This window comes from Emydura macquarii, unplaced genomic scaffold, assembly GCF_026122565.2.
Source record: "Emydura macquarii macquarii isolate MOO-44397 ecotype Brisbane River unplaced genomic scaffold, CSIRO-AGI_Emac_v2 contig_2768, whole genome shotgun sequence".
NCBI lineage: Eukaryota > Metazoa > Chordata > Testudines > Chelidae > Emydura > Emydura macquarii.
Window position 1 is genome coordinate 24,050,081 of NW_027132905.1, and position 12,663 is coordinate 24,062,743.

The 12,663-nt window shown below is 41.7% G+C and overlaps 1 protein-coding gene across 2 annotated transcripts in view; it reads right to left on the bottom strand.

Moving 5' to 3' along the window:
- Window positions 1–12,663, bottom strand: part of SLIT3 (slit guidance ligand 3) — a 676,405-nt gene that overhangs the window by 36,996 nt on the left and 626,746 nt on the right. For both annotated transcript variants that reach the window (XM_067566650.1, XM_067566651.1), the window contains exon 29: window positions 5,400–5,493. In XM_067566650.1, the coding sequence (XP_067422751.1) occupies window positions 5,400–5,493 (94 nt within the window). The remainder of the gene's footprint in view (window positions 1–5,399; window positions 5,494–12,663) is intronic.

Here is a 12,663-nt window from a genome sequence, read left to right on the forward strand (position 1 = left end):
GCTGTGCAGTTCCACCAATTTCCTTCTCCACCCTCAGTGTGGGAGGGGCCCCTGTAATGGCCATACGTTGGCACTCTTTGGTTGACATTCCACCTCTCGATGTCCTAATTGTATGCAATGCATCTTGGTTGCTGTAGGAACAGTGTGAATAACATGGTGTTGGACATAATAAAACAAAACCAAAGACCATTCCTTTCCCAAACTCTGTAAGAGCTGAGTAAAGATTTTCAGCAAGGTTTCAGTCACACCTGCAAACAAATAACATCCATCTAAAGACTTGGTGGGGGGAAATGCAGCATTTAATCCTGTTGCTTTTTATTGATCCCTGTTGTCCTAATATTAAGTGATATAATAATGAATGATGTGCAGTTCCTTATTCAAAGCTGCCATGTATCACTTTTATGATGTGTATTTGCTATCACAGTAATGATGGAACCACCACTTTTCTCTGCAGGGCTGCATTAAATCAGTGTTGCATGCTGTCAGGTAATAATTCCATGTTTCGGAATAATAAAACGTATTTATATTGTACTCTATCAGAGCCACAGTGAGTGGAAAAACACGCTTCTTTCCTGAAGTTATTTTTTAAAGGCATTTCATTGCATTAGCTAATTTTTTGGTCTGAGATACTGAAAGTTGGCCTTTTAATAAATCACAGCACAATAAAGATCTGGAGGCTAGAAGTGAGGAAAGCCACCTGCAAGTCTAGCTTGAAAAACAACCAGCAAAGATCTCAGGGCAGCCAAAAGCACATCCAAACGTCATTTTGTTTCCCAAGATAAGCTTTGGCTATGCCCTTTAGAAGCACAGAATTCTCTTCTGTTCAGTGCTTTCTGTTATTTTAGTTTTTTCTCTAGGCTGGATAATTTTTAGCTACCCCACTAACACTTGCTGCTCCTTTTCAACCTGAGCAGTTAGTCAAATTTTGGGCCCTGGCAATGTTCCAATTGTTTGTTTACAAGAAGTGTACAAAGTCCTGCTTCTCTGAACACAGGAGAACCAAGAACAAAAGGAGTTTCTTTGCTTATAGCCCCAAGCCTCTTCAGCCAACGCCAGACTTAAAAGCTCACTCTGTCTAGCTTTTTCCAGGGTCATACTGTGCTCTCAGTCTACTGTTTGGCATTCTTGCTTTTTTGCCTCTCTCTCTTGGTCTTTCCTTTCCTTTCCATTTGTGTGTGTTCTGCCTTCTCTTTGTCTCACCCACACCTCCACCCGCTAACAATATTCAGCAAAACCCTGCTGAACTCACACCTGGGTAAGTTCACAACCTCCTTTAGTCTTAGATGGGGGACTTCTGATTAACAGTATTTGAAGGGCTTGTTCGCACCCTGCCTCAAAGAGGTTTGTGATCAAAGCAGTCACGCCCAGTATCTCTCAGCACAACACACTAGAGGGGTTCAAAACAGCATGCTAAAAGTAGCAGTGTGGCCACTGCAGCTCAGGCTGGAACTCAGGTTCTCAAGCCTAGGGGATCGGTACAATGCTCGAGCCCCTCTGAGTCTGTCTACCCAGTCTGGGAGGCTCATTCCCAGTTGCAGTGGAGACATACCCTTCGGGTCAGACTCTCCGATGCCTCGCCAGACAGGAATGGAAACTCTCAACCCCTTTCCTTCAACCACTGTGCACAGGTGAAAGTGACTACACAAGTCAAAGGTAGGAGAGAATCAAACATGTACATTTTAGTACTCAAGCCTTGGTAAAAGGCCAATCTACCTGATGGACCATCTGGTGCCTGATATCCCAGTGATCCAGCTGATGGGTGGGGCTATAACAACTGGCTTGCACAGAACAACCTGGAGGCAAGGCTAACATTTTCAAAAGCACCGAAATGACTTAGGACTTGGCACCGAAGTCCCATTTTCAAAAGTGACATGGGCACTTAGGAACCAAAGTCGATAGGACTTAGGTTCCTAAATCACTTAGTTGCATATGAACAGTCTACTTGGGCTTTCTCTGCTGACAAATATCTGCTCTGGAATGCTCTGCCCTCACCAAATATCAGGACATCTTCCCGGTGAGTCTCACAGGGTTTTCATTTCCTAGATTTTTGTTTGGTGAGGGGCATTTTACTTACTCTGATGGGAATAGTTATGAGGGGTTTGTTCTTCTAAACCTGCTCTGAGATTTATTAGACTATGCTACCTTTGACTTGGCTTAAGACCTGTGTTTTCTTAGGCACTCAGGGACTTTCAGACATGGGGCACCATAAACATCAATACGAATAGATTAATAGATTTTTATAAGTCCAAATACACGTTTCCCGCATGAGTGAACTGGCACTAAGTCACTCCTGGAGTTAATGGGTTTATTGTCTATAAGTGGAGAGGAGAACAAAAGTGGCCCAATGTTTGAGAGAGGGCTGATTCCTGAGCCAATGTCATTCTGTATGTTGCACTGTAGTACCTCATATTGAATACATGCCATGATCACAGGGATATGTAATACATGCCAGTGAAGTGGACTGCTGAGGAGGGGCCACTAGCAATGCAAAGTGGTGGAGAAGCCTGTTCCACCGCTGCCTGCCTGGTACCTGGTCTTTGACTAAATAGAGTAACTAAACATACAGTTTTTACATTATTATTTCATTACTACTGTTCTTACAGTAGTGCTCTTGATGAGGGTCAGGACCCCACTGAATGAGGAACACATAATAAAGAGACAATCCCCGCACTAAAGAACTTACAACTTCTACAATGTCACTGCCCTGCAAATAGTGAACTAAAAGATGTGTGTTAGCTACATTCAGTGCTACAGATTAATGACGCGTGGGATTACTCCTCGGTGGTGGGTAACTCTGAGAGCATGCCCGGGAATGGTTCAGCAGTTTGGGTCTGAGGCAGTCTCCACCCTCTCAAATCTCTAGTGACACTGAACACTTCGAGTTAATTTATGAATGTTCAGTTCTGAAAACTGTCAAGAGTACTTTGAACCAGGAGCAGGAAATGACATGCTACCTCTGCCTTGTAACATGCTGCAACTAATGGATCAAACAAACAATGGATTATTTGAATGAGGACGTCTAAAGGAACGTCAGGTAGGCAGCAGGTATTGCTGTAACACTCAGAGGAGATTACTTCAGGAACTGTCCTAAATCATTTAACAGTTTCTTTGCCGTCATGAGTTGGGAGCAGCAATTTCTTGAAGTCCTTCACCTGTCAGCAAGCCATGTGCATGGTACGTCGGGTTAGTGGAGAATAGTATGGGTTCAGCAGACTGAAAGAGACAGTCCTATAGGTGCTTCACAGGACACAGTCCCTTCCCACAACACATACTAAGTTAGACACTGATAACAGTCAGACCAAGATTTCTACTGCAGATATCTCCTTCCCTTGCTCCAGGTTGGAGTGGGCAAATCACCTGCTCTGTGGCCTTCCCATTTTCTTTCCTATCCCTCCCCCACTCCCAACAGCAAAACCAAAGAGCCACTAAGAGGGGAGGAAGATGGTTGCATTGTCAGGGAGTGGGGAGCTCAGCACGCAAACTGGCTTCACTGTCACCATCCTACTAAGCTTTCCTGAAATCTCCCCACCTCTTCACTCTTTCCCATGTTCAAGTGTGGGGGTGTTTTCTCTATAATTTCCCCAATTTAGCTCTATTTGAACCTTTGATAAGACTTATCCTATTAACAACACAGAAGTAGAGGCTCTTGCTACCATCTTCTGGAAGTCCATCCTTGCTGATAATGCATATTAGTGCTAGGCACATCTTAAGCACCTTCCATCCAAGGTTCTCTAAATGTTTTACAGACATTAGTGAATTAAGCCTCATCTTACCTCTGGGATGTAGGTCAGTATCACTCCCATTATGCAAAGGAGGTGCAGAGAGAGGAAGTGACTTGCCCAAGGTCCTTCACAAAGTCTATAGCAGAGCTGGGAACAGAATCCAGATCTCCTGATTCCCAGCCTTGACCATCCTTCCTTTCAATTTAAATTTGATTTAAATTTGATGTTTTTTAAAATTGACTGAGTGCCAGAGGAGAATTACATTATTTTTTTATTTCTTCAAGTGAGCCTTATTCTAGGAGTTGCATGTCCCTGGGGAGGGTCAGACAGATCCCTCTGCATATTGACATGACAATAACTCATTCTACTAATGAGAAGACTTATTTTCAGTTTCCTAAACTGTTTGTTGTTTGGCTGGACAATGTTTATTCACTCCAGCAAGGGAAAAGCTTGTTGAACATGGGCAGACGGTCACGTATCCTCTGTACTGGAAACATACATCTGATGAAGTGGGTTTCTGCCCACGAAAGCTTATGCCCAAATACATTTGTTAATCTTTAAGATGCCTCAGGACTTTCGCTGTTATACATTGGAAAGAAGGTCATATGACTGAAGAGTGTGGTGAACTATTCATGCTGACAGTGAACACTAGCATTTCCAATACAGAGGACACATAGAATCTATCAATGTATGAATCTATGCATCTTCTGTATTGGAAACACCAGTGTGCACTGACTACATGAATAATTCACCACACTCTGTAATCATATGACCTTCTTTCCAATTTTCCCATTCCTAAATGCAGTATGCATCCATCTGGAACAACATTCCAAAGACAAGACTAAATGCCTAAAATAGAAAGGAGTGCAAATCTAATCCAGACATCCAGTTTTCAGGGGCTAGCTGTAGTTTTTCCTACATTTTGGAGGTGAGGGAGGGGGAAAGGAGTATTTAGTCTTCGTTGACAATAGATACTTATCTGTTTATGTTCATTTCATTTCTGCCATGCAGTCAGGGCTGTGCCTAAATGGCATGATATTAATAAACTATACGTTATAGCCAATTTTAGCTGTCATTTTTGTTAGCTACACCTACAGTGTGTGATAGCTTTTCCAATCACAACAGCAGCCTTACAATTACTAAATGATTAATTGCCAGAATTAATCACCATGTTTTGAAATCTGTGCTATGCTTCATGTAGAGGTCATTCAGTGCGATGAATCCTGCTCTCCTTGGAGAAAAGGACTTCTGCTATATGAGAATAGCAAAAGTGATGTTGATACGTGAGCCTGCACAGATCGGCCATCCTTAAAACCTTGCCTTTTCATTGTGTTTAATACCAGCAATACCTCAGGAACCTGCATGTCCTGAGGAATCATTAGTTACCTAAGGCAACTGGCAGGTTTTTTGAAAAGGTGACTGCTGTCCTTCACTTGATTTTATTTGAGGAAAGTTAATCTGCTTTGGAAGTGCACTAATTAACCTGGAATAAAGTAACAAATTCTGAGGAGCTGGAAGAAAATATAAGTTAAAAGTAGCCCCTGAAATGGTCTAAATTACACCACCTCACACATATTTTCAGTTTGGCTCATTAGGTCAAACTCATCGCTAGTGTGAGTGCACTGAAGTCAGTAGATGAAGATGACTCAATGTGTGAAGGCAAGGATGCTCACTCACCTGAATCCTTTGTCAAGGGAGATACATTTGGATTCATGTTTGCATGGATTTAGCTCAGGAACACAGTGGTTAATCACCTCATCGCACAGCTCACCTGTGGCAAAAGAAAATGAATAAGGTTGCAACACATCTGCTACCAACACAGCTCATTGGCTTTGCTGAAACAGCTCCAACTATGCTGTCCAGGGATGTTAAACACACCAGCATTTATGGCTACAGGTCTGACTAAACTGAAGTGATTCAGTAGTTCAAGAGGAAGCCCCATACCTATTGTGATAGCAAGACAAACTAAATAAGGGTGGGTTCACTCAATACCGGATAGTTAAATTCTGACTATATTTAGCGACTCCTAAGCAACTGAGCTACACCGTGTGCAGTGATTATGTCATATAAACTTGAGAGGCCTGATTCAGAAGACCTTACACTCAAACCCTCTCAACTTCAGCTGGAGTTTTGCCAGAGTAAGGACTGCAGGGTCAGTTTCTGACCCCAAGTTGCTAGCATCAAAGAGAGCCAGTGACATACATGTGGATATGCATATTAACAGAGTCCTTAAACTTTTCACACCAAGCAATATTCTAGTCATAGTCGATACTTTACTGCCCTAGGAGAGGATCTGACGTCATTCAGAAAAAAGGGCTTTTCAATAATGGGAAACAGCTTTAGGGCTGCATATAATTATACAACTCCCACGATTTACAAGAAGAGCACTAAGTCTATTGTACTCATTAGAGATACTATTTTTCTGTAAAACATTCTTAAATGCAAGCACTGCTCAGCTGTTTCTAGGTACTGTGTGTAGAATTCAGTGCATTTCCCTGGATTTGTGTAACTTTTAATAATGAACAGTTCCAGAGTGTTCAAAACCAGATAGTTTATTTAAGCACCATCCTTCTTCTGAGCCCTAAATTATTAGGTTATACTTCAGTACCTCAGGACTTGAGATTCTGCCAAACAATGAGCATCAACCTTTGCCTTTGAAACAAACTTCTTGCAGGGAATGGGTAGGTCAATTATGCTCAGTATGGAAACCCTCAAACAAAATCCAGTCCCAATGCCCCTTTTGCAGTAATATTGGAAGACTGCATCTGCACAATTTCAAGGATACATGCATGCATAAAATATTCACGCACACTCACAGATCCTCACAGAAAGTAACCATAGCAGCTACTATTACCTTTCGTAACCTAAGACTGTTTCTCATTTGTGTGTGCATATTTACATGCTTTAACCTTGTAAATAACTCATTTCTTTTTCTTAATTAACCTTTAGTTAGTTTATTATAGGATTGGTTATTGTCTTTGGTTTGAGATCTGAGGTACAATTGACCTGGGTAAGTGACTGATCCTTTGGGACTGGGAGCAACCTGAATATTGTTGTGATTTTTGGTGTAAAGGACCCGCTATCATAAAGGCAGGCTTGCCTCAGTGGCAAGAGAGATCAGAGTGCCCAAGGGGACTTTCTGTGACTCCATGTTAAGGCTGTTGTTATGCTTTAGGTGTTCGCACTTGTTACTTGGTTGGTGAAATATAATTATAGAACACAGCCAATTTGGGGTTTGTGCCCTTCTTCTAGAACAGCCTGCCCTGAGGTTGGCACTCATGGTCATTAGCCACTCCAGACAGTTTGACAATCATCACCTAGGTCTCATATAGCACTAAACTTAAAATAACTTGGACAATTACAAAGAATGCCTCTGGATTGGGACGGGGGATGTGCTAAAGAAAAAGAAGTACTTTCCATCTTTGAATCTCTAGGAAAACCAGGGAAATCAATGCACATATTCTGCTGAGCTTGAGTTTCTGATGCTTGTTCTTGCACCTCATTCTTCATCCAAAGTAAGTTAGCACACTCAGTTGTTACCTGCATGACTGAAACTATTGCTGAAGACATTCAGTAACATTTTTGAGGTGGCCCAATTGGAAGTTTACTTTCATCTCCAAAAAAATTAAAATAACCCACAACCTAGTTCATTCAGGTAGCAGAGAAACTGACCTCAGGATATCTCTACACAGGGATAAAAGACAGCATGGCTGCAGCTGGCCCAGGTCAGCTGACTCAGGCTCACAGGACTTGAGCTGCAGGGCTAAAAATTGCTGTGTTAACATGCAGACTTACACTGGAGCCTGAGCTCTGGGATCTGCCCTCCCCCGCGCCATTCTTGCAGGGTCCGAGAGCTCAGGCTGCAGCCCAAGCCCGAACATCTACACAGCAATTTTCAGTCCTGGAGCCCAAGCGCTTTGAGCCTGAGCTAGCTGACCCAGGGAAGCCACAGGTTTTTTATCCCTGCATAGACATACCCCATCAGGTCAGCCTTGGCTTCCACTCTTCCTTCAGTGTGCCTTTTTTGTGTATTTCTATTAGCATAAAATATGACAAGAATTCTTCAAAAAAGAAATCCACAGAATTTTGAACAGGATGGTGACATGACAGGAACTCAACGTTCTAAAGCTTTCAAGCATCCTTTTGAAAGGCATCCTTTTTTGTTAATAGACTGCATTGTAGATAGATGCCTTAAGCTGTAACTTTGCTACAATATCCATAAAAGCTGCTTCTTCTTCTTCTTTTTAAAAAATAAAGAAAAACAGACTTTTGAGAAAAGCCAGAATAAGGGTGTAAACTCTCAAAGGAAATCATAATTCTTCTTAAAGTATTCTTCTCAGCCGGCTTGGAAAATTGACAAATGCTAGAAATCCAGTAAAAATTCCCCTAAAATGTATACACTTGTCAAATATTATGACTCACTGTGTCATACTGAAAGCACCACTATCAAAATTTAGGAGGATTTCAGGCTTGGTACCAAACACAGCATCCAACTAATTTATCATTTTTCACAGAAAACTTGGAATGTTTTAGGCTCCTTCCTATTACTTATTTTTTCTCATCTCTCTCTCATTTCAGATTTCAACATTTCCAGATTTCTCTTGGGAATGTCGTGCAACCAAGACAGCCTCATCTTAGGGAAGAAAATTCCTGTTGATAATTGAATTGGGCTTCACCGATGTTCAATGAATGACAGACAGCATGGTGGGGAAAGAAAACACTTTCTAAACAGCGATACTCAAGGCAAGAGCTACACAAAGTTTCTTACGTTTCCTTCAATCAGAAATATTTTGGGCATAAATCTGTCTGTAAACAGGGGTATGTAACATTCAGTGGCCATCTGACTGCATGTTTCTGAGGTGAAAATCTGGCCTTTTTTACTTTTGTGTGTAGCTTTGGGCAGTTAATTATTGTAGCAATTAAAGGTCTTTTCCAAGTTTTTCTTTGAAGAGTGGTATTGGGTTCAAAATGATACTTCAGCATAGTGTGTCATTTTGTTATTTATTTGCATACAGACTATGCTGGGTTCTATAGGCATTACACAGCTTTTTAAAATTTATCAAAAGTGTTTTACATAGACGACATTCCCCCACACTAAAGCTATGGCTACACTAACAGCAGCATATATAATACATATACTATATGCCCCCCAGCAGGGTATAAATAACAGTGTATATAGTAAGGCACTGCTTAAGCGAGCAAACACATGCCATTAGGGCACATACCCTATACAGTTCTCTACGGGCTCAAGCAGTGCCTCCCACATCTACACTGCTATTTTTAGCTCCCCATTGCCTCCCCACTTCCAAGAGCTTTCCCACCACTGGAGTCTCGCTGAGGCATGTAGCTACACGAGGCATGAGGCATATAGTAATGGTGATGCAGCCTGCCCTTCCACTGTGGCATGCAGTGATACATACCTTACATGCCGCCACCAGTGTAGACAAGGCCTAACAAACACACACGCCACTGGCAATACTTTCCCAACTCCCAACAATCTCCTCAAACCAACCTCCCATATGCAACTCCTCCCTAGGTATGCTACTCCACTATTCACCCAACCAATTAAGATAAAATTCACACTGTACATCCCAAAGCCTCTCCTTTCACCAGGGTCTGCAAGAATGGATAAGCTTTGTAGCATACCCTGCTGGTCAGCCGAATAGATGTAAGATTCTGTTTTGCACATGGAAACAGATTGGTAACTAGCACAGAACACAGCATTCTAAACAGAGGCCAAATGCTGAATGGGCAAGGAGACTAAGCTGCCCTCCTATCCTGGAAATAGAACCAAATGGTGGAGTGATGTGGGTGAAGCTTGCCTTGTTACTAACCATGTTCTGGATAAACTGTGCTTTATTTGTACTTGGGTCTGTCAATCTGGCACCTTTCACTACACTGACATTTTAAAAGTCACAACAAAATATTTACCCCACTTATACAACATTCTTCCCCCTTTTTTATTTCATACAATGAAATCCCAAAGAGGGGACATTGGTCATTTTAAAATAGTCCCTTTTCACGGGCCTCACCACTTACAAATAGCTGATCTTCCATAAGTCCAAAAACAAAGCCAAAATAACAGCAACAGAGCTATACAAATCCTTTTGTACGCAGTTGGCTTGATTTAATTATTTGGTTTGTTATTTAAATGACCACATTGGCATATGCATTATTTATTTTACACCACGTTAGGTTTTTTTAAGCCATGATCTGAATTATATTGTTCCTTCCTAATGGGAAAAAAGGGAGGTGGGTGTGTCAACATCTTTTTTTAAATAATCCCAACTTTGAAATGATCATAACACCCCACTGTAACTTGCAGCCAAGTACCATGTGTTCCTCAATTTTATTGTCTGCAGTGTCACTTAGGCAATCCTTTGCTCTCATTCCTAATATTATTCAAAATAATTAATAACACGGCATGGAAAATATTCTCATCCTCATGTGAAAACAACTTTTACAGACCTGAGGGCTAAGGCTAACAATGATGTCAGGAACATCACAAGATTATACAGGAAAAAGGAAAGTGTTCCTTGAGAGTGTTGCCTGATTTTAGGGGATTAATATTGTTTATATAATATAGTTTTTAGGATGGAGCAATGGATGGAGACAAACTGGCTGTTATCTACTGGACTAACTTTTACAGCTTGCAAAGGGAAGATATATAATTTGAATTGTTAAGTAGTAGGTATAGTCCACTTAATTGTGCTCAGTGAGCCAAAAGGGGAACATTGCCTCTAGCCACACCAGAACACCCACAAACAGGGGTATCGTTTCAGGAAAATCGAAGGGGAGGAGCAAAGTTGTGTCAGTATCCCCACTTCCACCTTCCCACTGAGGCAACTGCTGCTCGTGGTGGGTAAATGGGCTGGTCCCACCTGAGGGGGCTGGAGCAGTGGTATGCCAGTCCTATCCCTGGGAATGGTGGTGTGTGGTGAGGCAAGGGGTGGTGTCTCACTGAATGGCTGGTCTGGGGAAGGTATTGGGTCCCAGCCCAGGCCATCACTGCTGCTTCCCGTCCAGCCAGTAGAATATAGGGTTGGTGCTGACAGTGCAGCGATTAGGAGCTCTGGCCCAGACTGCTGCCCACTGGCCTGGGGGAAGACACCACAGTTCTGGCTAGCGAGGGTATGAAAAGTCTGGTGTGGGGTGAGAGGGCAAATCAAACTCTGGTGAGGCAACTGTTCTATTTCCCCACTCCCCCCCTTCGGGCCACATAGCAAATGACACTCCTGCCCACACAATTTTAGGAGAGAGGTGTCAAATTTGAACCTGGAGTAGAATCTCATGGCTGATGGGCCTTTATCATGGGCTGAGTCCAACTCCTGAACTTTGAAGAGATTTAAAGCCTAGATCCATACTTCTTGTATTGTTTTACATGACTCTCTTTCTGCTGGGCAGGGTTTATCGAGCTCAACATTCAGAAATAAAAGGCAAGATTTTCCATCTCCAGATATTGCTTCAATCCATTGTGTTCATTCACTGAAACGAAGCAAACAGAGAAGTCACAGCCAAAATCCTTCTGGAAACAGTCCATTCAGTTGCCATGCAAGCACACTGACCCTATCTGCTAAAAATTCTTTACGAGGGTTTGTTGCAAAAATTTCAGGCTGGATGCACGGTAGCTGATTTCCATACCTCCATTTATCTGGACTCAATTCTTGCTTGAGAAAAAGAGACTCCAACTCAGAAGCTTTAGCCGAAAAAACAATTACTTAGAAAATAATTTAAGGCTGCCTATGGTGAACTCAGATATTGGGGGAGATTTTTTCACCTTTAAACTTTTGGGCAAGATTTTGAAAAGTAAGATCCAAAAGTTTGACTCCTAATTCATATTTAAGTACCCAAGCAAGGGGCTTGATTTTCAGAAGTAGGGAGAATCAAGCAGCTATCACTGATCATTGTGGTACAAATGAAGCCAAGAGCTCAATGAGATCAGATGTGGGAAGAGAAGCAGGGATTCCAGCAGTATTCCCAGGTGTTTAAACAAAAATGCATTCTGGTTTTCTCCATAGACAAAATAAGGAAAAAGCACACACAACCTCCCAAACGAACACTGCTTCATGTTTATGGCACCAGAGACTTGAAAGAGATGTAGCCTTAGAATAAGACCCTAGAGTGTACTGATGCACTGGGACGTTTAAATTGACAAAGGAATTCAAATCCTAATTTATCACAGAAATTTAAAGACAGACAAAACATGTTACTTTGAAGAGAGATATCACTATAAATGTTGTACAAACATTAGCTGTTAAGTCATCTTAGTCTATTTCCCTGATAAGCGTATGACAGATTCTTACAATATATTATACGTCCTGGAAGTTTTATTGCATTGGTGGAAATTATGTTGCTTAGACATTTATATAAATAAAAAGAACAACCACATTTAAATTAGCTGAGCTAAAGAATTTGCAAGGGACATTTTTCAGGGCAAGAGTGAATTACTAACTAATGGGGGTTAATCAGAAATTCTCCCTTTTGGAAGGATATTCCACAAGTGTCCACTGTGAAGTTTCTTGCACCATCCTCTGAAGCATCTGATACTGGCACTATCAGAGACAGGACACAGGCCTAGATGGATTATTGGGCTGACCCAGTATGGTAATTCCTATCTTCTTATGTTGACGAAGAACTGAAATTGGAATAAGACATGTCCAAGCGCTGAAGAAAAATACTGTGTCTATTACATTAGTGCAGACATTAGTCATGGACGATTTATACTTGGGTTAGGTCTCTGTAATGCTTTCAAGGCTAATGGGAGATTTCAATTAACCCACACTCCCCAACACAGCAATTGAACATATTTGGCAAAATTATGCTTCAGTTTATGGGAGTAAATCACAAGACTCTTCAGTCCACTTTTTCCCTTTGAAGTTGGCTATATCTACTCTAAAGTGTAGCCAAAGATAGCGCAGAAGATAAATTACAGCTTGCGTCT